At 40.6% G+C, this 27,550-nt stretch overlaps 3 protein-coding genes across 5 annotated transcripts; all 3 read left to right on the plus strand.

Annotated features, from left to right (window-relative positions):
* The first annotated feature begins 4,180 nt into the window (after positions 1-4,180).
* selenoh (selenoprotein H) lies at positions 4,181-9,162 on the plus strand. Its single transcript, XM_059346472.1, has 5 exons — positions 4,181-4,218; positions 5,060-5,174; positions 6,049-6,191; positions 8,059-8,178; positions 8,910-9,162. Exons 1-4 carry the CDS (start codon positions 4,203-4,205, stop codon positions 8,163-8,165), a joined length of 381 nt encoding a protein of 126 aa, XP_059202455.1. The 5' UTR covers positions 4,181-4,202; the 3' UTR covers positions 8,166-8,178; positions 8,910-9,162.
* Positions 9,163-10,648: 1,486 nt separating this feature from the next.
* On the plus strand, positions 10,649-13,892 carry clp1 (cleavage factor polyribonucleotide kinase subunit 1). The gene is made up of 6 exons (XM_059346332.1): positions 10,649-10,742; positions 11,407-11,681; positions 11,865-11,972; positions 12,063-12,182; positions 12,621-12,758; positions 12,895-13,892. Exons 2-6 carry the CDS (start codon positions 11,409-11,411, stop codon positions 13,579-13,581), a joined length of 1,326 nt encoding a protein of 441 aa, XP_059202315.1. The 5' UTR covers positions 10,649-10,742; positions 11,407-11,408; the 3' UTR covers positions 13,582-13,892.
* Positions 13,893-17,778: 3,886 nt separating this feature from the next.
* Positions 17,779-27,498, plus strand: zdhhc5b (zinc finger DHHC-type palmitoyltransferase 5b). 3 transcript variants are annotated; one of them, XM_059345928.1, is made up of 13 exons: positions 17,779-17,916; positions 19,456-20,926; positions 21,313-21,434; positions 21,678-21,835; positions 22,262-22,434; positions 22,593-22,695; positions 22,823-22,914; positions 23,214-23,346; positions 23,857-23,965; positions 24,131-24,237; positions 25,518-26,434; positions 26,530-26,553; positions 26,941-27,498. In XM_059345928.1, exons 2-12 carry the CDS (start codon positions 20,778-20,780, stop codon positions 26,546-26,548), a joined length of 2,082 nt encoding a protein of 693 aa, XP_059201911.1. In that variant the 5' UTR covers positions 17,779-17,916; positions 19,456-20,777; the 3' UTR covers positions 26,549-26,553; positions 26,941-27,498. The 3 variants fall into 3 exon arrangements, with proteins under 3 accessions (XP_059201911.1, XP_059201910.1, XP_059201909.1); XM_059345927.1 differs by having other exon boundaries at positions 26,530-27,498; XM_059345926.1 differs by lacking the exon at positions 26,530-26,553.
* The last annotated feature ends 52 nt before the right edge of the window (positions 27,499-27,550 follow it).

Genomic DNA, 27,550 nt, shown 5'->3' on the forward strand with positions numbered 1-27,550 from the left:
GGAAAATGCTGTGCGAAGGCTCCCATTGGTCTTCAACTGGCAAGAGAAAGCCAGACAACATAAATTATTTTTTTTTATGATTGTCAGTGGACCCTCGTAGAAATGTTTTATCATTGGAGAAAGATCACTCAGAAAACAAGGTCAACTGGGCATGCTCAACATTTACATAGGGGCCTCAGAGCATACAGTGATGGAAGAATTATGCTGATCTTTTATTTTAGTAAAAGTACTTTTGTCAGTGTTAGGCTCCCTCCACCGAGATGTACCACAGAGCACTACAGGAAGTCATTCCTGCCTATGGTCATCTGTCTTTTCAGTTCCTCCCTCAGAGCGTCAGACACTCTGAGTCAATAGACTGATCCCACACTTTTAGTTATGTTAGTCCATTTACACCTCACGCCTTCATTTGTTATTAATTATTGTCAGCTGCATTCTTGTGCAATAATAGTTTTGTTAAGTCTGTATATTTTTGCTATTTTCCTACAATTGATATATACACGTCGCCCCTTAAAGTTGGAATAACATATTTTTACCTCTTTCCATGAAATGATTGTGACAATGTGATTTATTATTGACAGAAAGTGTATATCTTCTCAAAATGTTATTAATCCATCTCTTCCAAACAATAACAATAAAAATGAAGCCACAATTAGGAATGTGGCTGAGAACAAAATTATTCCAACTTTATGGGCAACTGATATACTTTCTATTTCTTTGTATTCTTGGCATAAGTAAAAGCCTGCAAACAGACTCTTCAAACTGAGGGAATGTAATGTGTGACAGTCTGACCATTCTTGACTGAACTTGATATCTTAACCCATAAGAACCCATGGTGACACCTGTGTAACAAACACTTTAAATCTTCTATAATCTCCCATATTCAGCTTTATGCTTCACCTTAACTCATTAAATCCCTAAGCGACACATACTCAACACCCTGGCGTGGTGGTCATGTGACTTTGACAAGTAGTGACATCTCCAAAATGTGGCTGTGACTGGAAACAGAAATGTGAAAAAGTAGTTAATTTCAAAAAGCTTATTTTTTGTTACGAGGCTAAATTTAAACCCATTTAACAATTATAATCCATTAATAGGGTGTCCTGTATTGCATTTAACTTGTTCTGACCATATTTCCTGAACAAATTAAAGTCACAAATTTGATTTATGTTGTGGAGATGCAAACAAAAAGGCAAATTTGCGTTTCTGTAAGCAGAAAATGTGTCTATTTTTCTTTATTTTAAAATAAGAAATATCGTCAACAAAAATACCATAAACGCCCAATGTATCGTATATATGTCACATCACAGATCTTTGACATTTATGGTCGAATTTCTTTAAAAACATCATAAATGTGTTCTATGTGGTCCACTATCCCCTATAATTTCCCTTTAAGGATGACTGGATCTGGGTTCTTATGGGTTAAAAACTCAACAGCAACATCATGACCCAGTTACTCAAGATAATCCACAGACCTTGTTGTGAGCAGTTTCATGCAGGAACTATTTTCTCTGTACTGAACTACACATGCAAATTACAGCAAAGGAAAAGTTTGATACTGCTTTCTTACCTGAACTAACTAATGTTACAGCTCAGCAGATTAAGATGCCATTAGTGTAGATATCGTAATCTGGTAGAAAGCAAATAGTTCCTATTTTTTATTCAAGAGACATCTCTACACAATAACAATTAACTAAACATGATAAAAAAGCACGACAGGTAAGATGAAATATATGCGTTTTTGATTAGGGGGTAAACTGTAAAGGTCACTGGCGTATGAACTTAACTGCTTTTTTATCACTTGTTGAGTTCAGTTCAAGACAGCAGGGGACATAGCATTTTTAATTGAACCAGCCTGCAATGTTTCAGTGTGAAGCTAGAAAGTGCTTAACAGATTTAAGACTCTTTTTTTTGTTGAAAAAGGAAGAAATGCAGCAGGATTTTAAAAACAACTAAAATCAGAATATGTCTTTCCCAGCTGGAGAGTCCTGAAGGATCAGGAAATAAGATTCTGTAGCTGAGAGCAGCAAACATGCCAAAAAAAGGCCTACATTTATGAATGAAAAATCTGCCTTCTGTTGTTCCTCCTCTTCCTCGTGTGTACGCACAGGAATATCTGCATGCTTGTTGTTTGTTGATCAGAAAACTAAACACTACACACTGAGTGTGGAGGCACCAGGAGCTCTGTGCACCCAGTTTTGAGTCAATCAGGAACGGACTAAAAGAGGAGATGGGGGTGAAGACAGACACATCTGTCCTATAGTCTGTCGACTCCTCTGAAGCTTTACGCACACGGCTAAAAATACTCCAGAACAGACTGCACAGACAAATGGGGATCCATGGACACTATAGAGACATGATTGGTCTTTGTGTCTGTTTTTTTCAGAGATTGTGACACTGAGTGAAAGATTTAATCATGTGGCAAAGACAGCAAGAATAAAAGTGACTGCACAGCTAAGACAAAGTGTGGACCTTGAGTTTGTTGTGAACAAAAGAACAGTTGTTATACGAGCATGTGTGAGTCAGACACACCGCCTCGCTCTGGGAGGTTGTATAGCCCATATTTGTTGGCACAGACGCAGCTTGTGACGTCCTTTAGACGATTTGTTTGAGTGCCCAAAAATGTGACTGCCATATCTACTGTGAATGACACGTGGATTCAGTACCGCTATTCCGGGAACACCATATTTGCTCCTGACTTTGGAGTACTCAAACACATCCGTCTGTTGCTCTGCAGGGTTTTCTCTCACTTTCTCCTTGTTTGTTTTGGATGCAGTCTATCTGCTGTCTCTCGCAAGTCTACCATTGGGAATTATGAAACAAAGAATAACAACAATTAGAGAACATCAGAGCACAACCCTTGGGACCTGCATTCATCTGTCCCACTGTTTGCAGAAGACTTTACGCAGATCTTCAGTTGGACAAGCCAGAAGGCGGAATTGGTCTCAGTGTATTTAGGTTTTAGCTGAATCCAATGACGTAAATATGAGGCCAGAAAAGTCTGTCTGGTTGATAATTCTGTCTAAGGTCCTAACACCCCATCTGTGTATCAAAAGTGCTTTCTTTTCTAATTAAACTAAAATGTGTTACATTATATGCAGCATTTTATGTCATTATCAAATCAATTATGACACAATTAGTGAAACAAAAGAAAAAACAGAAACAAAAAAAACAATGTGTTGATGTAGTACGTGATGATTGTGTTGGCATCATGTTGGAACAGCAGCTTGGATTACTTTATATAAAAGACACTGGTGACCTGCCAGATTATGAATCTATGTTGGTTCTACAAGCAGAGGAAAGTTTCTTGTGAAGCACACAAAAGGTTACAAAGTTCATTGTCACCTGAGGTTCATTCATGCATTATCCTTAATTGCTTATCTGAACTCTGGTCGTGGGGGCTGGAGATGATCACCAGAGAGAAGTTGTCATCATATGATACTTTGTTTGAATCTATTGATGAATTAGATTATTGTAGCCTAGTTAAATGTGCAATTAAAAAAAAGGTTCAATTGTTGCCATTGAGCTGAAATCTGTTATCACTTCGTCTTTTTCAGAAGTGAGGTTAGTCAGATTAGCAACAAACCAACCAAACAATAAAATCAGACTTTATAATTAACTATTTAACAATAAATTAAATCGTAAACAATGAGACTGCATTTCATTATTATTTGCACTTATCATTTGCATTATTGATTAATCTGATGATTATTTTCTAGAGTATTGGTTTGGTCTTTAAATTTTGTAGAAATTTGTGGAAAATGTGCATCCCAGTTTCTCAAGTTTCTCCTCTGTAAATGTTGAATTTTCAGTTTAATATGACGTAAGACAAATAAAAACAGATAACCTACTTGAGAGTCTTAAAACTGTATAATCTGACATTTTTCCATTCATAAAAGTGAATGATTAATTGATTACCAAAATAGTTTGCAGGCTAACCATTGCAGCTCTAGGTCTAGCTTTTGAAATTGTGGCAGCAAAATTGGCCTATTGATTTATTAAAACATGTATTTTGCTAAAACATGCTGTACATATTTAATAGAAATTCTGTCGTTTAATTGACGGTAATGCTTGAGAGAAAACCATCCTAATAACGGCTTCTTCCTAAAAAGCTGAAGAAGAATGGTTTCGTCCACCATACTGAAAACCCCTACAGCCATATATGTTGGTACGGTCCACATGCGCGCGAAATTCTTCTAACAGCGATGGCGTCCAAAGCAGGTGGGTGTGTTGCTGTATAAATACATGCTGTGGACACATAAAGCTTCGTAGTAACACGATAGACATGGGATGTATCTTATTTCCTGTTGATATACGGGTACGGTGTGTCAGGTCATAACACTTGTTACAGCTGGTGTTATCTTGGTTTGACTTGTTCTTTTATGCTGTTCGTTGCCATGAAGCTACCGTTAGCTTCGTTGCTAAGAGGAGTTAAGCACCAAGCAGGAGTTACTTTATTTTGAAGGTGTCTACATAAGAGTCACACAAGCCTGTCAGAAACATGACATGACAAGTATCATGAGCATTAATGTTACTTCAAAGTGTCATTAATGTTCATGACACATCCCATGTCATGTTTGACACGCTCATGTCACTCTAATGTAGACACCTTCAAAATAAAGTGTTACCATATCTTGCTTAAGTCACAAAGGCATGTTCAAAAAATTGTCTAAGTCACATTTTATTTTGACTTAAGCATAATAAATCCGCTTAAGTCGCACACTTGACATAGGCCATTATCTCAAAGGGGTAAAATCACATGATCTGATCAACTGAGGATGTAGGCGATTTTACCATAGGTGGCTGGCGTCATGAGGAGATGATTTAGGCAAAAAAAACAAAACAATTTTAACCAAAAAAATGACTTGGGTGATTATTTTAACAGTGTGACGTAATGATACAAATATAACACCAGCCACAACTTACTGAGGTCATGGCAGTCAATTGTGGTTCAAAGATATGACTCTCCCCATATCTAAACCTATGTAAAACATTTCCCTTAAGTAGCTATTCTGCAAAGTGTAATTGATGCTATGAAAACAAACATCACATGCGTTTTCAGGTCGTCGAGGGACAAAGCGCAAAGCGGAAGCTCCGGAGGAGGAGACACCATCCGTGGAGGAGAAGAAGGACAAAGGAGAGGGGGAGGACGGCCAAAGGGTGGTTATTGAACACTGGTGAGTTATATCACATCAAAGGCTGCAGTGAAATAGGCACTTATAGTATACTTTAACTTTAACTCTTCTGCTGAATGCATTTTTACTCATTAGACTGAACATAAGCCTTTTAATGTAGATTATCAATATAACACTAATACAGTTGCAAGACTTGACCAAAAATAATAATAATATCCTACACACTTCCAAGATCACCAAATCTTTTATGGATATACATGTCACATATCTATTTAATCTATTTAATATGCAACAATCCCTGTGCAATATTGATAATAACGTTAGTATTTTACGTGAATGTCTTATTTTTTATATGTTATGTAAACTCCCCTGTCTGTATCTTATGCTGCTGTCATGCCTGAATTTTCCCACTCTGGATAAAGAGTCTTATCTTCCGTGCAGACATAGATCAACCTCTATATTCTCTGCAGTAAATTATTACAGGACAACGCCACAAAAATCATCCCATCTATTGAAGGGGTACAATATAGAGGTACATGAGCCCGTGTGGAAGGGCTTTCAGGACAGAAAAAGTTGGGAATGCATTTTTGGTATCAAACAAGTATGATAATATAAGAAGCAGCAGCTCTGAATGATGGACAAACGTTAAGTAAAGTATACTGCAAGTGTTCATCCCTATTTTTCAAGTTATTGTATTTGTTTTGCTGCACGTAGTTCTTACCTAACATGATGTTTTGACTTAAAATGCATTTCAGTAGAAGTGTGAAAAGGCAGGACTCAATTTAAGAACCTCAAAGTTGCACTTATGGACAGTACTTGAATGTAGATAATTGCTTTATCATATGCAGTCAAGCTCCGCTATGATAACCTCAGTAGACCTCACAGATGTCTATATGATGGCTGTTATTTCTGGCAGTAAGAGTTGACGAGTGTATGGGCGTAATGCTGAGGAGGTGAAAGCTGCCCTCCTGGCTGCAAGCCCTGAACTGACTGTGGTCCTCAACCCTGAGAAACCCCGCAGGAACAGCTTCGAAATCACTCTGCTGGATGGAGGAAAAGGTGAGGACTAAAAGGAGAAATACTAGAATAACTCCCAAAGGGAAGGGCGGGGGTCAGTATCTCAGTTCGGGATTTTTACTCATTTGTCTGGGCTAATGAAGATTCAGCTCACTAGATTTACAAATCACAAAAACACGGTATTTTTCTAACTGATGCTTGCAGTTGACCTTGTTTGTTTTTATTCCTGGTGAATGGAATTTAATTTGGTGTTGATAACAATAAATATCAATTAGCTATTCCCAGAAGCAATGCCCCAGCTACTTAGGATAAGAGTTTTGGCCTCACCTTGACGATTAAAACAGTTCACATTTAAAAAACGTTTATAGCGAGTCCTATGGATCCTTAACAATAATCGGGTAATTGTTTTTGGGAAGACCAACAAGGACATGAGACATTTCAGCAGCTTTATATACAGCAGGTGTATATAAGTGCAAACTTCAGATATAGCCATATTTAATTAAACACACCTCAAATTTGTATTTAATACAATTTAATTTTCCCTCACGGGTAATCTGTTAATTTAATAAATGCGGAAAGCAAAATATTTCCCAATCTTGTACTCGGAGTAAATGTCTCTTTTGCCTCTTTATACCCTGTTTGAACATCAACAGGAGGCTGTGTCTACCAGGCCTGCAGGAAAGCCACCAGAGAGAATAACATTTGCACAAGATGAGACATGTGATATCCCCATATCTAACACGTAATGTGTCCCCCAGGGACGCGCGTCCCAATTTTTTTTCCCGGTCCTTTACATAATATGGAAATGAATGTAAAATTAAAAAATACAGATGGTAATATAATAATGATAATATAATATTTAAAACACAGATAACCTACAGTTTATATCCCAAGAATGCTGAAATTACTATATTATTATTATTATTAGCTATTATTATCATTATTATTTTGTTAGCCCACACAGTAGTAGCAAAGTCACAATAAACTTTATATCTAGACTAGAAAAGCAGGTTTCAGAACTGTGGCATGATAAACAGCCCACACTATAGGGGTTGTAAAAAACACCTGATTTTAATCCAGAAGAGTAGTAGGTAAATAGTCTCGCCACCAGACCTTCCTCTACAGAAGAAAGTAGGACAACAACTCGGTGCAGACCTGTTGATCTGCCTATTTTGTGATGTTAAAACCTCAGACCTGTAGTGAGGGAAATATGATCCGCTGTAAACATGGTGCATTTTATTTTTTAAAATTTATTTTGGAAGAAAAAAAAGAATGTATTTTGTACACGATTTCCTGCGCCATGCTCCAACGTCTGGTAAAAACGATCCATGATACAGCAGAGCTGCAGCCGATGGAAGCTGACACATTGACTAAAATAGGGCGTTTTTCTGAAATATGACCCATATTTAAGCGAATAAGTGGACGGCGACTAGTTAGACCGTAACTCACAGGTCCAAATTGCTCTACTCTCACGTCTCCTCAGTTATCCAGGGGGCAACGGCTTCTCTCCCTCTCACTTACTCGACCGCTCTCACTCTGTCTCTCTATCTCTCTGGCGGCGAGTGCGCGATGCAACAGACAGAGAAGCGACAGGCTCAACACACACAACAACCCCATATTACAAGAAAATGGGTACGGTAAAATACCGTGGAGTTTTTGTAGCGCAATTTTTTTACATCCCTATTTATTCATGTTATTTAAAAAACAAAACACTCAGAGGTCACTTTTTAATATGAGGCAAAAAGCGCAGGGGCCCTAGAACCCCTTTGAGCATCACTCAACTCATCTTTAATCATCTTGAGAGCATTTAATTTTACTGGAGGCAATAGTAGCACATACTGTAAATAGTATTGCTTAGCTTCTATTTTGATCCTACAAATGACACTATTCTTCCTTCTCATCCCTAAAGAAACCTCTCTGTGGACTGGAATAAAGAAAGGTCCGCCTCGTAAGATGAAGTTTCCTCAACCTGATGTTGTCGTTGCTGCTCTGCAGGAGGCTCTGAAGGCTGAGTAAACGTCCAGTGAAGGTTTGTCATAATAAGAAAAACATGAGTTTAAATGGGAATTTAGTCAAGCATTTTACTGTCATGTTGATTGACTAATTAATTTTGTTCAGCTTGAATAAATTGAAACAGACCAAAATTAATTAAATGCAAAATGCTTTGAAATTCAGTCTCATAACAAACATGGATTTAACATTCATTTTGTAAAAACACACGCTAATAAGAGTTCATATTGGAAAAGTTAATGTCCAAAAAGTTATTTTGTTGCTTTTGTTGTTACAATATGATGTAAAATTCTCGCCCCCCCTCCAGCCATGTGTCATAGCCTAAACTTGGATTTCCTTTCAAATCTTCGCATTTTATGAGTCACCAGCCTAGGGGAGGCGTTAATTGCTTGTTAGTCGGGCTTATGACGCAATGACGCAGTTGGACTAACAGGCTTCTTACTTTCAGAGGCTACGTGGTGTGGACCCCCTCTATATGATGAAATGAGCAGGGTTGAAAATGAAATGCAGCCCACAGTTTACTAACATTACATATAATTACACAGGCTAGTGGCTAGTCCCTGTATGTGTTCAATAAACCACATCCAATTAGTTTTAGTCAATGCTCAATGATCAAAACTACCTCAACTTCATATTTTGTGGATGTGTCCACACTGCTGCTGCTTGAGGCTGTAGCACACAGCAGTGGTGTGTTTAGAAAAATGCTTATATTCAAAAGTTAAACAAAAGAACTTCTCGTCTTTCCTGCAGCCAGGAGTTCAGGAGATCTGACCATGGAGGCACAATGATGAGGAGTGACGAATGGGATATTCTCAGTCTCTCCTTTGATGATCCAAGCTCCAGCAGCTCACATATCCTGGACACACGGTGACACCTAGTGGAGCATCTCTGAGCCAACACATTTCTCATATGCATAGTCCTGCTGTGTCCGTCCCATTCCTCAACAACTAATTAAGCTTTTATATCTGTTTTTTGATAAGATTAAAATGTTCCTTATTTGATAGTTGTTTTGTGGGTGTCTGTGTTTTTTGTACTTTTACCCAAGCCAAGAACTCATTTCTAAGTGTGGAGGTTTCTCTCAGGAGTATTATTATTTAAGTTTAGAAAAAAGTCATGAATGTTTTGCAGTACTGGGTTGGATTCATAAACCATGAATTTATTTTAATAACTTATTTAAATCACTGAACACATATCCCAGCACTCAGGAAAGATGAAAGACTGAATATCTTATTGGCTCAATGACATTCAAAGCCTAGAAGTACCTCTTGTAGCCATATCATAAACTTACAGGTGTCTCTTTGTCCAATGAATTATTTTCACACAAGCTGGAAATTTGGCTAAAAATTTACACTGGTTGGTTTTTCATTATGTACATCTATACAATCCGATGTAATTACATGCTAGAGCTTTGATCTAAATAATGATTTTACAAAGTTAATGTTTGCTTTTGATTGATGCTACCAGAGAGGTATTCATTTTATTGCACTTTGTTATTGAGGTTAAACTGCAGAATACTAGAAATCAATATCAGTGCTAGAAGTCAACATAATGCGCTCCAGTACAAAACCACCACCATGTCAATAATAAACATACAAGTGCCAGACTTTCTGTTATCCAATTTAAAGTACTCTTTAGACTGCATTATAGCAGAGACAAACTCTTCAAACTTTGTCCAGACAAGACTACTGAAGCTTGTGACAGATGATCTCAGACGCCCTGCAATCTGACACACATGTTCTGGACGTGTTCCAAATTTTCTAACTACTGGCAATCATGTTTTCAATCTATCTCTGACACATTGGGCATATCTGTTCTCGCCACAGATAGCTGTTTTGGAGTGCCTCCAGATGAACTTGTCACCACATCTTTGCAGGAAAATGTTAAAGCTTTTGCGTCTTTGATTGCGCGCAGGAAAATTATTCTCTTATGGAAATCCTCCCAGCCACCTTTTAAATCCTGGCTACATGATTTATTATTTCTACTAAAACTGGAGAAAATCAAATCAGCTGTAGAGTTTGTCCCGAGAAGTTTTTCTTACACTGGAAACCACTACTTGACTATGTCGATAAACCCCCTTAGATATAATTCCATACACCCAGGCCAGTCCAGGAACGATGGGCGGATCTGTTGAACATGCAGAGACTCAGGCAGCAAACAACCTATGTGTGTGTGTGTATAAATATGTAAATATATATTTTCTTATTATATATATTTTCTTTATAAGTACGCACTGTTGTTTTAAACCGATCTGGTATATTAACCTGTTGATATAACGATGTAAGGGTTTCTGGGGTGAGTGGAGTGGGTCCTGGGTTATATAGAAAAATGAAAATATGTCTCTTTGATTGTATTGTTTACCGCAACTGTGAATCAATAAAAAAAAATATATATCAATAATAATAAACATATAGTAGGATTATATCTAAAATCTGTACAGTGGTGTTCTTTTTTTCCGAAGAGACGGTCGAACGTGATTGGTAGCGAATGTCGTGACCTCATCATCATGCGACCAGTCACAGTATTGGCTGTTCAACAGTTGGAAGCCTATTTTTCTATCCTACAAAAAACGCTTAAAATTAATCCGTAAGTACTATACACTAAAAATAATTAACTCACAGAGATTCATCTGACAACATGGGAGTGGTTTGCTGACATTTAAAGCGTGTGTAGGCTGTCGTTCCTTCTTAACTGCCGAGTAGAGCTAAGTTAGCGACGGGTCGCTAACTGCTAACTAGCTGGTCTCCCTGCAGCAGAGCCATGAGTTAAAATGTTCTTACTGTTTACATTAGTCATCACACTCTGGCTGTGTGGGTAGGACAAGATTAAGTTAACGCTTTAATATTTTTTGTATACCGCTCCACTTTAATATAAAACATTAAATAAGGAGGAAGATTAAAATGTCAAGCTCAAAACATTAGCGATAGCCAAAAACTGCGCCCTCTATCTTTCATACTTTATTACTACTAAACTATTGTATCTTCCTGTTTGTGAATATAGTAAATACATTGTTTATTCATGTGGCTGTGTGTTGAGTACCGTATGGCGTCATTTTGGCTTGGTCTCTTGTGTAACAGAAATTATGTCAATGATTAGTCAGAAAGAAATGTATTGATACAAATAGAAATAGTCTTTAAAAGCAGTACAATTTAAGATACATTGTGACAACTTTTACTGTATATGCATGTCAGGTTTTTTTTCAGTATGCCATTATTGCCATGTATTTGTAACATAGTCTTTCTCTTGCCAGTCATGGCAACAGAGGGTGTGGAAACGACGAGTGAAGATGCTCCAGTGCCCGGGAAGGTCAGCAACAGGTTTGACCTGGAGAAGGAGACTGAACTTAGGTTTGAGGTGGAGGCAGGGGACGCAGCAGAGCAAGTTGAGCTGGAGCTCCTCACAGGAATGGCCGAGGTGTTTGGCTCAGAGTTGAACCGCAACAAGAAGTACACATTCGGACCAGGCTCCAAGATTGCAGTTTTCACCTGGCAAGGCTGCAGTGTGAATCTTTATGGGAAGCCAGAGGTGAGCACCTGATGGAGAGTTCATGCAAATGTGTGACATTTTTATGCAGGTTCTATTTTGGCTTATTTGGTGATTTAACTCACTGATAGGATATGGTATCACATGTAACCCTATGTGGCTTTGTGAGTCTGACATTTGATGAATGAGAGTCTCAAATAACCAGTGTCTCCCTGATCACCACAGGTGGCTTATGTGTCCAAGGATACTCCCATGCTGCTCTACCTGAACACACATGCAGCCCTGGAACAGATGAGAAAACAAGCAGAGCGGGACAATGAGAGGGGGCCAAGGGTAGGTTTGAATAAAAGAAAATGCCATTTAAGCTTGCCACAAACCAGTACATGTATTTCCATTGATCTTTAATAATTTATCATCCCTCAGGTGATGGTGGTGGGTCCTACAGACGTGGGGAAGTCAACAGTGTGCCGCCTGCTATTAAGCTATGCTGTAAGGGTGGGCCGCAGGCCAACACTGGTGGAACTGGATGTTGGACAGAGTGGGGTAAGATGAATTAGAGTTATCATAATAAACATTGACACAGACTAGGGAAATTAGAGGAATAACACTGATTAATGTCTTTATCATTGTCACAGAGACATGTTATCTTGAAGTCATGCAAAGTGACCTTGGCAATTAAGTAAAAAAAAAATGACTACAGACGTGTGAAGCTTCATTCAAATCTATGAAGGACATTCAGTATAGCCCTATCTGGTGTTGAAAAAGTTTTAGTGCCATTTTTCCAATCATTTGGATATATGGCAGTCGGAGTAATTATCCATGCCATCGTTTTTTTTAAACATCAAGGTTCATGGTTTTATTAATTTGTCCATAAATACTGTGTCCACTTTAATCAAACAGTGTTCTCAAGGTTGTTTTAAATGTGCTGGAGCTCTCTCAAATCTTACCAATATTAAGTGTAATCTGCATTTTGCTCCTCAGGTGTCTGTGCCTGGGACGGTGTCAGCATTGTGCATTGAGCGTCCGGCAGACGTGGAGGAGGGTTTCTCAGTCCAGGCTCCTTTGGTGTACCACTTTGGCTCTACTACCCCAGGGACCAACATCAAACTTTACAATAAGGTGAGAAATTAAACATTCTGGCTGTTGCATAATCCAACAATTTGAAACGAAATCCCACAGCCAAACTACAAAGTTAGTCATCAGTTATTTGTTTTTCTCTTCCAAGTTTAATCTGCTCTTTTTTCATAATGTGTAGCTGACGTCATGTCTGGCAGAGGTGTTTTCTCAGCGCTGTGAGGTGAACAGGAAGGCGAGCGTGGGAGGGTGCATCATCAACACCTGCGGCTGGGTGAAGGGCTCCGGATACCAGGCTCTGGTCCACTGTGCCTCTGCCTTCGAGGTGGATGTGGTGCTGGTGCTGGACCACGAGAGGCTCTACAATGAACTCAAACGAGACCTCCCTCATTTTGTACGAGTTGTGCTCCTACCCAAATCTGGAGGGGTGGCGGAGCGATCCAAGGAGTGCAGACGGGACGCTCGGGATGAGAAGATCCGCGAGTATTTCTATGGCTTCCGCGGAGTGACCTTCTACCCCTTTTCATATGAAGTGCGTTTCTCAGACGTCCGCATCTACAAGATCGGAGCACCATCCATCCCGGACTCGTGCTTGCCTCTGGGAATGTCTCAGGATGACACACAGCTGAAACTGGTGCCTGTAACCCCAGGGAGAGACCTCACGTATCATGTGCTGAGCGTGAGCAGTGCCGAGGACGGAGAGGAAGGTGCTAGAAAGGGGATAGTGGAGAGCCCTGTGTGTGGCTTTATTGTGGTGACTAATGTGGACACACAAGCGCAGGTGATGAAAGTGTTGTCCCCAGCGCCCAGACCACTGCCCAGACACACTCTACTCATCATGGACATCCGTTTTATGGACATGAAATAAAGTAACACTTCAGGGAAGAGGACTCTGTTGCAAAAGAAGTGGGGCTCAAATGGGGGAGAATACTTTTTGTTTCCTAACTGTCTCTTTGTGCTATGTAGGGTATACAGGGGGCAAAAGAGACAATGATTTAAGAACGGTAATTTGTATCTGCTGTAAATAATAATTCAGTTTATAAACCACACTGTTGAAATGTTTGGGCATTTTTTTTGTCCAGGGATGGGTTTTTTTTATCAGTGCAGAGAATATTTTCCTGATAATCTGTTTTATGAGCAGTTTTTTTCTCTTTCGTAATAAATGTTTTTAATGCAAAACGTTCTGTTTTTCTATTCTGTCCTTTTCTACATACAAACTGTATGTCAGCTCATATAGTTTTGCATACATCCAGTACCTAATGGTCTGGTTATAAAAACATTTGTGTCTTTACTTGATAACTTAATTAAGCCTGAAGATTACCCTAAAGCCATTTCCTACATCTCAATGTGTCTGTGGATAGAATACATGTCCTGTCTTCTATGTTGCTGAATACAACCTGTAATGTTAATGTATGTTTGGACTTACAGTAAGTGGGGCAAAAGTCACTGAACTGTAGGTCATATCCTATTTGACATCTGGCACCAATATCTCAGTAACTGTTTTTCAACACCACAATATGAGCTTGTTTGCTGTGTATACAGTAAACACCTGGCCGTTCATCAAATATTCTACCAGCCTGTTATTAGGATGGATGCAATATACACTACAAACAGTAACAGTATCTCAAATAGAAACAACACACACTATGATGCCAAGGCAAATATTGCATGATTCATTAATGTCCTGATTTTTATTCCTCCATGCCAGCGACAGCTCTGGCCAGAGGCATTATGTCATCAGGTTCTCCGTCCATCCCATTCTCAGCAATGCGATATCAACAGTGCCGGAAGGGAATTTAATTTGGCAGATGTCCACTTGGTCTTAAGGATGAACTAATTAGAATTTGGTGCTGAAAGGTTACTGTGACCTAACAAGCATGTTCTTGGCCATAACTCAAGAATTTATAGGCTAATAATGACAAAATTTCACACACGTCTAATAGGATATATGATGAAGTGATGACATTTTCTATCCAAAAGGTTAAAACGTCAGCTTCACAGTGACATAACATTCTGCAAAAAGGCCATTATTCTGGCCATTATTTAACACTTAGGACAGTTCGTGACCGTTATTTACATTTGGTCAGATATTGAACTGGTGACATTAATCTTGGGTGTCCAGCATTAAGCTGTGGTGACTCTATACATCTTTTGTGCTGCCGGGTTGAACATGCGTTTGTGAATTATTCACATTTTAGAATTTGAAGCATCTTTGCAGAAACATCCATATTTGAATCATTGTCCACTGTTCAGGCTACATATGAGTCTGGACAGGCATGGATGTAATCTTAAACTTGACTGGTTGGTGAAGACTTATAGTGGCAGGACATTAATCTAGTGTTATTTAGCATGCCGTCTTTGCCTTTTTTTCTGTGCCATTGCTCAAAACATTGGTTTCAGTCAGCAGGATGTGGCTTTATCGTAGGCGGGTTTGTTGTGGAGGAATTGAGTTGACCATCTGGGACCTGTGGTGAAAACTTATAAAAGATGTTGTTTGACCAAACTACTGTACTGTGACTCCTTTCCCAATCTCCACTACGCATTAGTACTAGTCTTTTGTTATTCATAGGAAATGATAAATAATGTTAAATTACTGTTAATGTTCACATTTCTATTTTTTTTTTTACTATAATTGTAGTTAATTGATCTTTAATCACAGATGGTCTGTATCAACTTTATCTGGACAATAATTAGATAATTTTGGGTATTATTACAACATCATTATTGATTTATTCTCTTGTATAAAGCTAATATTTTCTCTTTTGTTAGTGACATTTGCATGTTAACTACCTTCAGATGGGATCACAGCTGGTGGAATGGTGACTCAAATGACACAGTGTCTGCTTCTAAACCTGTGTCACAGGTTCAGTATGTCTATGAGATTTTTTGATAATACTCGTTTTATCTTTAATAGTGCCATGCTGTTACTTCATGCACCAGCAAACTTCTGGCACTTTAGTCCGGTGGAATTTGACTTCTTCTTGATTTGCAGATTGCAACTTGTTTGAACGTTGCTTTGACCGAAGCGGAATTTATGTAGACGTAAAATTATCCATCATAGTTAAAAGGAAAAAAGCAAAGCCCACAGACTAATTATTATTAACTTATGAATGTGGAACTTTCCAAGAAGGCACAGAAGTTTGATGGAACCATCTGTTAAATGAGTTTTCCAGTATTACAACCCACAACCAAGACATCTGACTCTTTAAGTTCCTGAAGTAGAGTGGTATCTCTTCAGACGTGGGCTGAGTAGGGACATTTATGAAATAAGTGTTCTTCCTCAGTGTTGCATAATGAGCTATTTTAGGGAAATGTTACCTTCAAATGTGTTGCAAGGTTGATATATGTGCAATATTTTACAGGAACAGTTCACCCAAAAGTCAAACATACACATTTCCAAAGCTCATGACCCAGTTAATCCACAGATCTTTTAGTGTTTTAGCAGTTTCAATTAGGGATCTATTTTCTCTAGTGTAGTTCATGTAGTAACTACAATGTCTTACAAGTGGCCTTTGATTAAAAAGGAGCAACAAAGAACTTACACTAGAACTAAAAAAAATAAGATAAAAAGAATGTGTGTGTGTGTGTGTGTGTGTGTGTGGGGGGGGGGGGGGGGGGGGGTGTAAACTTATATAAAGTAATATGTGAATAAAGCAATGTACTGCTGTGGATGGCGGTAGCAATGAAATGTATTTTAGACACCTAAAAAAGGTGAATATGAACAAATCTTAACAAAAAAGGTTGGAATAACAAAGTGGAAACAACAGTGGAAATGATGTAACATCATCCTAAAAAATATCAACAACAAAGATAAAACAATCAGATAAATAGAGCATTAAAATAAAATCAAGGCAGCAAACTAAAAAAGAAAATATTTAGATATGGTGAGCAATTTTGTTCACCTTTAAGTCTTAAAATCGTCAAAAATTAAACAGAGAAAGAGGAAGTACAACCCTTAAACTTTTAATTCCACAAGAATGGATATGCTATTTACCCAAGATAATGAGGTAATGGAGGCATATCGTTGTTTTTCTTCAGAGACCGCTTTTTGAATAGCTGTTTTTTCTATTTTATTGTGAATTTTTGTACAGTCATGGAAAAAATTATTAGACCACCCTTGTTTTCTCCTCGCTTTCTTATTTATTTAATGCCTGGTACAACTAAAGGAACATTTTTTTGGACAAATATAATGATAAAAACAAAAATAGCTCATAAGAGTTTGAGTTTAATTAAGAGCTGATATCTAGCCATTTTCTTGATAATGATTTTGGTGATTATCAAGATAACCATGGAAAATCAGCTTTTAAATTAAACTCTTCATCAGCTATTTTGGTTGTTATCATTATATTTGTCTAAACAAATGAACCAGGCATTAAAATGAAAAACAAATTGAAGAAATTTCTAATATTTCTAAAAAACTTATATTTTTCCGTGACTGTATATCATGTTGTGTATGTTGTATTTTTTAATATGTTGTATTTTTTGTACGACCAGGCCTCTTTTGTGAAATATTTTTTTCTGTCTCAATTGGAGTTCCTGGTAAAATAACGGTGAAAGTATGTATTTATTTATTTTAAATAAGAACGTCTGCGTCCATCTGCATTTTCTTTATCATACTTTTTTTTCAATGCTTTATTGAAAATTACAAAACATTTCTGGCACGTTTTTCACAGTACATACCTTGCATAAGTGTAGATAGAATGCTAGGCGAACATCAATCAACAGTAAAACTAATAACATAATTATTGTTAATTCAGAGCAGTTTAAATAAAATTAAAATAAATAAAAAAATAAAACACAGATAAAACAGTCTAAATTTTGTTTTCAATAAGGGGGATTCGAATGAGTTTTAACTGTTCATTTCAGTGGGAAAAAATTTCAAGATATCATATAATTTTGTGCCTTTGTTATTGTTAGATTTTTTTAGAGATTTTAAGTACAATTTGAATTCATTCATGAAGACAATAAATTTGGGGGATGATTTCATATTGTTTTTATCATACTTTATTATCATAGTGTTTGTTGAGGCCACGCCCCTCGCTCTCTGATTGGCTGTTCATCCCACCTGAGAGTCGACGGACTGCTTCCGGGATTCCGATGTCGGCCTAGCAGGCGAGCTAACGAGTTTGCTAGCGGCTAACTCAAGGAGGACCGTAACGACCCACACCCTACCAGGCAAGACAGCTCGCATGCTCGGTATCAGGTACGCCCTGTTTGTTTTACCTGATATTTGTGGTGACAGTTTGGCTGAACGTCGCTACATTTATCTCGCCAGCCGTCAATGAAAGCTATTCCGCGATTGTAAAGCTGCCCATGCTAGCCAGGTAATGTTAGCTAACTCTTTTAGCTGTGGTAAAGGACTGAGCAGTGTCGCAAAAAACTTTCGAGGCTAGGTAAGAGCTAACTGATTAACTGACTGAAGTATGGGTCGTGTTTAAATCTGTCTTTAATACACTGAATATCAAGCTAAAACATGGCAGCGGATGTTACTTAGTGGAAATAAAGTGAAGTGTGTTAACGAGGTTCATTGTGGTAACGTGAGTTGTCTTGACTGAGTCCTAGCACTGCCCTGGCCTGTTGTTGAACGCTTCATCTATTTCAACGTATCATCTGAAGATGAGTCAATCAAATGGTGTGGTTAAGTCAACACATCAGTTGGCAGCTGTTAGTGCGCCACTGTTGCTGGAAAACTGGTTAAATTTGCTCTACCGGCCACTTATGGGTGCAGCTTTCAGGCTGCAGATTGTTGCGGGGACATGACAGTCTCGACACGGAGATTTTAGGATTAACATCCATTATAGTCGAGGGGGGATTTGTTGTGGGGCAGGTGAGATGATTAACAACGCCGATTCACTGCCTCGGCCACAGCTCTGTATCTGTTAGTACTGGTGGTTGTTGAAGAGAGGGGTGTGTCCAAACTATCAGGTTACACTGTTACTCCAGATCCGTTTTCACTGTTCACACCGCACGGGCTACTTTTTTCATTTAGAGATGATGGGAGTTAGTCTGAGGATGTGTGCCAAAGGCGTTCAAGGCTTGTCACAGATCCATGTCTCCGTGGTGTTTTCAATTTCCAGAAGTGGGAGCTGGTTTCTTTAGACCACCTGAGGGCATTGAGGTGACAGCTGTGTGTTCAACAATAGCAGGCTGTCGAACAACTCTTCTGTTTATGAGTAACGGTGAGAAAAGCCCTGGCACACAGTGTCATGCAAGGTTTTTTTAACGACCATACAGAGTCGGTTAGTCAGCCCGATTGTTGTGAAATCACAGTCAAGCCTCAGCTTCTCTTCGGTAACTCCTTTAACCTACCGAGGAAATGTTCTTCGACAGGGAAGCTTAAAGGGATCATTAAGATTTTTTTGGAGTGGGGTTGTATTAAGCACTTAACAATATACTGTGTATTTCCTTCAGTAGAAGAAGATCTGCAAACACCTATTTTGAAGAATCAGACAGGAGTAATTGTCCAAAAGCTAAGCAATGTTCTGCTGTGGACAGGGGTAGCAGCTAAACATATTTTAGCCACCTAAGAAAAGGTCCACCTAAAAACAATCCATATCAGTTTAAGCATAAGCTCCACAGCAACTACTGCTTTACTATCTCCTTGATCATTTAGTTTATGTGGATGTGACTTTGGTCTTTTAAAGTGTTAGTTTTATACATTTAATAAACTTAATTTTTTTGTCTAATTAGGTTTTGCCAACTGACTGTGTCATTGTTAAATTTACTTTACATTTTTTTCCAGGGGCATCCAACAGCTGATCCAGAGATCCAGTGGGTAGAAGAGGAAAGGGGGACGAAGAGGGAAAAAAAGGACTAAAATGCATCAGACTGCGTAACACCACTGTTGCTTTGTTTAAGAGATGCAAAATGGGAAAGGAGGTCTATCTGCAAAGAATTTGGAGGCGGGAGAGGTCTCTACACCCAGACCCGGCAGAGTGCGGTGACACCTCGATGACATGCGCAGGGCTTCTTTTTGGAATGAGTTGATTTTATCCCCGTTTTGACACAAAGACTAAAGGCAGGGGTCTCACAAGACCCAGGGGACTCTGCTTGGGTATTTTACTTGTAAAGGCAAGGCTACACATCATTTTTTTAAAAACATTTTTTATCAGCTTTTTGAAAAATGTATTCCGCCTGGACTTTAGTTTGCTGTTAAGCAGCTTCCTGCAACTGGTTAGAAAGTGAATTTGTTTGTTTAGTTGTTTTTTCCCTGCTGACTAAGTTTGAAACGCTGGAACTGTCCCTCCTGCCGCCATCCTCAGTTTCTTCCACCCACCCAGTGCCTAAATAAGCTCTCTCGGGACAATCACAGAAGTTATCAGCAGCTGCTGCGCTCAATCCTCTGCCTGTTCTCCTCTATGTGCTTCTGCTCTTGGCCTGCTGGCTATCCACCCACTACCTCTTTAATTTTCTGGTCTTTTTGTTTTTATATTCATTTTCTCTGAGAGGCATAATCAGAACTCAAGCACAGTGACGAGCATTAATGTTAACACTGAGTTTCAGGAGTGGAGAGGAACCTTGATTGCTCCAGTTTTAGTTGTGAGAGCGTGTGAGTGTCTGTGCTTTGCAGGCACAGGAGTGTTAAGGTTTCCATTGGTGCCCGGGATCAGTAAGATTAGATTTATTTATATTGTTGCACCAAATACAGTTACATCAAAGCCATACAAAAATATTTATGAATTACCTACACATATTTTTGTATCACATTGCTCCTGTATAGTTTTGCTTTTATAAGCCTCTATTAAGATTATGCACACAAATTAAATATTTACTGCAAGCTGGGCACATGCAAGTAAAGCTGAATATTGCTAAATATGAAAAAAATCTTTTGAGTGATTATATTAGTGCCAGGAGACATATAGTGTCTGGACAAAGAGACTCCCTCATGTTTCTATTTATTTGCTGCTTTGCATAGTGTTTTCTTTTCCAATCTTCAGTCATGGCCCCTCCTCCCAAACAAACCCCATACTCACTATTTTGACCTGTAAAACACCCTTCACGGTAGGTAGACAATAGATATCTACCTCTCTCTGTCTTCCTCCTCTCTCCCTCTCTCCGTCTCTGATGCCGGGTTTCAGTGGTGGGGGGGTTGGTGGAGGAGTGGGTGTCCCTGCTTCTGCTCCTCCCCGTCCGTTCCGACCCAGCCGATATGTCCCGGTGTCTGCAGCCACCACTTTCCTTGTTGGATCTACCACCCTCTTCTTCTGCTTCACGTAAGTATTGATCGTATGTGCAGACACACTCACACAAATGCAAACTTGGTACAAAGAGTGCACATGTATTTACGCACATTGTGTCACTCCGTAACTAACAATGTTTTTGCATATTTCTTGTGTAAATATCTCTTTGCCTTATGGCATTTATTTATTCATCTAAAAAATTGGGCTACTTGTTATTACAATTTCTTAAGTTTTTAATACAGAGTCTTAAAGTCTTAAAAATGCTGAAACATGGGAAGTGTACTGCCAGCAATTGCAAGGTTTTGAGCTTGCTTGTGTAATATCTACTTGCTGCTCCTGAATAGACCAAGATGTATTGTAGACCAGTAGTTATGGCGTCAAAATGTAATTTTCTTTTCATCTTTTTTCATGTTTTGCAGGTGTCCATGGTTATCAGAGTATCTATCCTCTGTCATTCCCATCTACATAGCTGTGATCTTCCTCTTCACCCTCGCCAACTTCTGTATGGCCACTTTCATGGACCCTGGAGTTTTCCCCAGAGGTAAATACATGTGAACAATGTTTGTTGGCAAGTCTTAAATTAAGTAATCACATGCTAACATTTGCATGGCTTTTGAGAACATGACCAATATACTAAGAATGAAAAGAAGCATCAATAATGACCATGAAACCATTAGAAATTAACTGATATAATTGACTGAGTAGAACATTATGCAGGGGCATTATGATCCGGTATTATTATAAGTAAGTACGGTCTTGGTGTGTGTGTCTCTGTTGTCTTAAGCCGAGGAGGATGAAGACAAAGAGGATGATTTCCGCGCTCCTCTCTATAAGACGGTGGAGATCAAAGGGATCCAGGTGCGCATGAAGTGGTGCTCGACCTGCCGCTTCTACCGCCCACCGCGCTGCTCACACTGCTCAGTCTGCGACAACTGTGTGGAGGTAAATACACACAAACACATGCATTGTGTCATAGGCTTGTATTGTGTGTCCCAATTAGATTTAAATTTCACAGTATTAGGCAAATATGAGGGATAATTATGCAGGGATGTATATCGGACAGTGTGTGATAAGGGCTCTATTTTATCTTCATTTATTTACATATACGTGTGTGTGTGTCTGTGTGTCTGTGTGTGTCTGTGTCTGTGTGTTTCTTCTAGTTTCAATAGCAACTCCTAATTTGTGATCTTTTATAAACTCCTGTGTGACTTGACTGCTCAACCTAGATCTGTCCTATTCTTAGTCTTCTGTGTGAGCGTGGGAGGTCGACACTGTCTGATTTTGATATTTTGTAGTTTGTCATCATTATGTTCATCTCTGTCGTATCCTTACTGGTGCTTGCACATTTTTGTCCTTTCGCTCTCTCAGGATTTTGATCACCACTGCCCATGGGTGAACAACTGCATCGGTCGGAGAAATTATCGCTATTTCTTCCTCTTCCTGCTGTCACTTACCACCCACATCATGAACGTGTTTGGCTTTGGCTTGGTTTATGTCCTGCACCACCGCCAGCAGCTGGACACGCCACACGCTGCTGTTACGTATCCTTCACCTGGTTCACGCTGTAGCCATAAAGAAGCAGGAAAAAATGATGGGACTTTCTTTTCACGTTTTTTATTTGCATTGTGATTTTTAGCCTGGTGGTGGTGTTTTTGTTTTTCTCTGCTGCATGTGTTCCTCCTTGACCCTTTCCTTGCAGTATGGCTGTAATGTGTGTGGCTGGTCTGTTTTTTGTCCCAGTCGCTGGCCTGACTGGGTTCCACATGGTGTTGGTGGCCCGTGGTAGAACCACAAACGAACAGGTACACACAAGACCTTTTTCAAATCCTACATAATTTAATTCATTCAGACTCACTTCATATCTGTACTGTTATCATTAATGTTAATGTCCATCTGAGCTCAAACGTTCTTCTTTCCTCCTCACTGTAGGTGACCGGGAAGTTTCGAGGAGGTGTTAACCCTTTCACCAATGGCTGCGTGAGGAATATTTCTCATGTGCTCTGCAGCTCCCAGGCCCCCAGGTCAGCCTTCCTCTCTCCTCTGCACTCATCTGTTTACTAACCTCCTTTAACACTCCGCTCCCCAATTATTCTTTTTCCACTGCCTCTCTCTTTCCATTGCTCTCTCCCCACTTCCACTTTCCAGCCTTCTCTTTTATTGTTCTCTCTTGTCAGTTTAGTTAACGGAATATTTGAGCTCAGGCCTTCAGTGTGAGCAGCTTCTGCAGTTAAATAATGTTTGTCAATAGAGCAACACTGCTAGTCCTGTTGCTTAATGCTTGTTTTATTTAGATTTAAATGTATGTATGTCCCCCTTACAGATACATGGGCCGGTGGCGGAGCTCTCAAGCAGTTGATGTACAGCCACCCTTTCTTAGACCGCATCTGACTGAGGCCCAACTAGAAGCCAAGGTCCTGGACAACGGCATCCAGAATGACCGACACAGCACCAGGGTGAGTGAGGGAATGGGCTATTGCTGGTTCCAATGTTGAGTTTTGCCAAACTGGGCACTTTTTTTTCGCTGCATGTGTGTGTTAACCTGTGACTGCTGCAGTTTTTTTTTTTAAAAACTCTACCTCATCTAGATAATGAAGGCCACGTGTTAGCAGCAGCTTAAGCAGGCATTCCGACTGAAAATAGTTTGATTACATCATTGAGTTTGAAACTTTATCAGATGCCAAAACCTGAAACAATGGTTTATGAAACAGGACTTCTCCCTCCAAGTAGTTGTTATGGCAACAACGGTTTCATCGTCCATTGCAACAATTGCAAGGTAAACAATAGGATACACCACTCGGGTTACAAAGGACTCTGCCTGCAATGTGCGTGCATTGGCAGATGATATTGCATTGTGTTCTCATCATCCATTTCAATGAGTTGGTTTTTTGATTCAGTGCTATTGTCAGCCTGACCACAGCCGGATCCTGTATGTCTGCTTACATGGCTTCTTTGTGTGTCTCCAGTCCAAGAGCAGTCTAGATCAGATGGAGAGCCAGTCAGCTGATGCAGAGCCTCCACCTCCTCCAAAGCCAGAGCTTCGTTACCCCGGCCTGCCCCGTGCTGACACGGAGGGTGAGACAAAATATAATACAAGCATGAGCCTAGGTATTTGCAGGTTTATCACCTGACATCTGAGAGTGGACCATCAGGTGCAGCCAAGCTGACCGGATTGAGGTTTGTTTTCTCATCACAAACACGTCTTTTTTTAAATGTCACTTTTGGTTTCTCGCCACTCAGAGAGCAGCTTATTGACTGAAGCTCCACCTACACCATCAATGTACAAGTACAGACCAGCCTACAACAGCCCAGGAAGGAACCACACTGCCCTCACACACCCCAACAAGGTACCTCAATACACACCTGCACAGACCTCAAGGTATTGGGTATAAACTGTTCACATGACATTACGTAGACACTGTATACACACTACAGTCTCATGTAAATCTAAATATATGTACATACGACCTTGTTGATTATTACATAGCAAGCATGTTTAAGCATTTGTAAAACCTAAAGGGATGTGGTTAACTTTATTGCACACGAAGAAGTGAAGAGAACAGAACAGAGAATACCCCAAAGATTACTGTAACAGATGGTCTGGTGGCTGATATGCCCACGTCCTTCTAATTTCCTTTGTGGTTAATTACCTGCCCCTCTTTTTTTGTTTTTACTTTGAACTGATCATTCAGTGGCCATCGGTCGATCAGTAAGTCTCAGCTAGTGTCATCTGTGTGTATTCCTCTGGCTGTCTCTGTGTGTTTGAGTGGATCTATCCTTTTCCCCTGAGACTGCATTGACTGGAATGTGTAGTTCATGTACCGTATGCATTTGTATTTCCATTCATGTGTTGATACACACATGCTGTGTCTCAATTCGGATACTTCTGTTAGTACACTTCCATTAAGTACACTGGATATAATTTACTTGCGTAGTGCGTGAATTTTGTCTCAAATCACACACAGCTTTGATGCACTTACCGGAAGCTCACTAGATCTGCTGGTGATCGTCAGCCGCGGACATGACAGTAATTCAATTCAGACTGATAAATTTACCCAGAAATGGCTTCTATCTGATTATGATGATTTTACGATGAATGTGTATAGTTTGGTGTTCGCTGTTTCAATCGCAACCACTGCAGCTTCCTTGCTCGACATTTTAACCATTTTGAATGGCCCCTCTCCTTCTGCCTGCAAAGATGGCAATTGTTGAAGGTGAGAAGTACCCAGCGGTAAACATACAACTTTTTGACCGTTATGAGTGCAACATCATAGTGCACCTCATTTTTTCCTATAGTGTGAACGCACTTATGTACTCAAAATAGCAAGTGTAAGTACAGAAGTACACGAATTGATACACAGCACTAGTCTTTGACATGCAGTGTCAGTGCTTGTTCAAGCCAGTCAATGTTTCCAATCCAGTAGTGTGATGATGGAGTAGAGTACCGGTCAAGCATCCAATTTCTCCCCACCACTCTTTATTTCTGTTAGAATCTCTAGATTGTGCTATGTTATCTATTCCTGAGGTAACATAATGATTTTCATCTTTCGCCCTCCTTTTCACTCCTGCCTTCATCTTCATCACACTCCTCCCCCTCTCTGTCTGTTGTCTGCTCTCCTCCTCTCAGATGATCCGTGGGGAGAGTCTCGATTCCCCATCTCCCTCCATCCTGCAGTCCAGCCGTCAGCCAAGCTACCGGTCGGAGCCGAGCAGCCTGGACGGGACCACAGTGGTGGGGGGAGGTGTAGGGGCGCGCAGAGGGGGAGGGGAGAGGGGAGAGGGCCCCGGAGGCCCTGGCGGGACTGCTGGGATGATGCCAGGGGGGATGTCAGGTTACTCCCTGACTGGGCGCTCCTACACCTCCTACCCATCCTCTCTGGTTCTGTCCACTGGCGGCTCTCGCTCCTCCAGCCTGCGCTCAGCGCACACAGCACATAACCCACTGGCGACGCTCCAATCAGAGGGCACCACAGACACCAGCTACAAAAGCCTGGCCAATCAAACGCCTCGGAATGGCAGCCTGTCCTATGACAGCCTTCTGACACCATCCGAGAGCCCAGAGTTCGAGTCAGCCGCTCACGAGCTGTCACCGCAGAAGCCTCGCGCTCCGTTTCCCTCAGCGACTGTCACAGGCCAGCCTGAGGTGGTGTCACCCAGTAGCCCGCTGCAGGGCTACACGTCGCCCTTCCTCTCAGCTCAGATCGCCCAGCAGAGGGAGGGGCAGCTGCTCCAGGGCTCTGCCACTTTCTCCTCCCCCCACAGGGCCTACCTGCGTGCTGTCAGCCCGCCCCCTCCCTCCTCTGGGCCTCCTGAGATCCAGCACCTGCTCCACCATAACCAGGACTCCAGAGTCCCTCGTAACCTTTCCTCCTCATCCTCTTCACCGGGGGCTCGATCACCCCCTGTCTCCCCGCCCCCTCGCGGCCTCTCCCTCGGCAAGTCCCAGTCTTACATCGGGGAGGCGGGGCCTCAGCACAAGCCTCGGCCTGCAGGAGGAGGCATTGTGCTGGGAGGGGGAGGAGCCGGAGGGCAACAGGCTCAACAGTGAGTAGTGATCCATCATCAGATCCGTCAGCCTGCTACTCTTCCTCCTCCTTTTCCTCCTAATTCTCTTCTTCTTCCTCCCTGGTTTGTGTCAGCCCTCCTCTTCCTCCCTGATCTGTGTGAGTCTTCCTTTTCCTCCTCCACGGTTTACAGTCAGTCTCTGCTTGTTAAGTGTTCAACAGTTGGGAGTGTGTATGGAAGTTTTATTGCTTCAGTTGGTGGATTGTGTGGATGATTAGTTTTAAAAGCATGCCAGTGTGTGTTTAGCTCTGTGAAAGCATGCCGAACCAAACTCCTGTAGCCTTTTCTGTCCTTGTCCTATTCTTACTCACAAAGTTTAGCTACCAAATGCCTTACAAGTTCAATGGTAGAGAAACATTTTGCTGTTTGTGCTTGTTTGTTGTTATTTTTGAAGTAGAACCACTCACCTCCGCACCCATTTATCCTGTCCTCACCCCTCCCCCCATCCACTCTTCCCCTCCCCTTCCTGATGGCTGTCCAATCAGATCCGCCTCTCGCCCAATCTTGGCCAATCACACCACATCCAAACCAGGAGGCGGAGTGAAGAAGGTGACAGGTGTCGGAGGGACCACTTACGAGATATCGGTTTGAGTGACAGACATCCTTCGCGGTCTATCACGAGGAGGGAGGAGGAAAAGTCACTGGACTACTTCCACTTGTCTCTGACCTGAGCTGGACATTATTCACGACTGCAGGCTCCTGAAAAATGACTGTTTTCCGCTGCAAAGGACTAAAGGAGCAGGCCTGTCGGGTACTCACTTTATGTTTTTAACGCCACTGGCCTCTCTTCCCTGCTAGCCTTTCAGATTTGAACAAAGAGTAGAAGGGGACACTGGTTTATTTTTCAAAGGATAAAGTCGTCTCCATTTAGCCACTTTGTGAGCCATAGACTGATGTGACTGTATCATCACAGCTGGGTACAGATATGTCTATAGAACACGCATAGCTATTCAATGATTTGCTGTTTTATTTGGTACATTAGCACACAGAGTATGTCCGACACTTAAGGAAAGGATAGCCTTTATCCAGTGGAATTTAAAGAGGGAGGATTTGGGACTGTTGACCAATAGAAACGTCTTCTCCACTGTCTGACCA

This window comes from Centropristis striata, chromosome 12 (assembly GCF_030273125.1).
Source record: "Centropristis striata isolate RG_2023a ecotype Rhode Island chromosome 12, C.striata_1.0, whole genome shotgun sequence".
NCBI classification, from domain to species: domain Eukaryota; kingdom Metazoa; phylum Chordata; class Actinopteri; order Perciformes; family Serranidae; genus Centropristis; species Centropristis striata.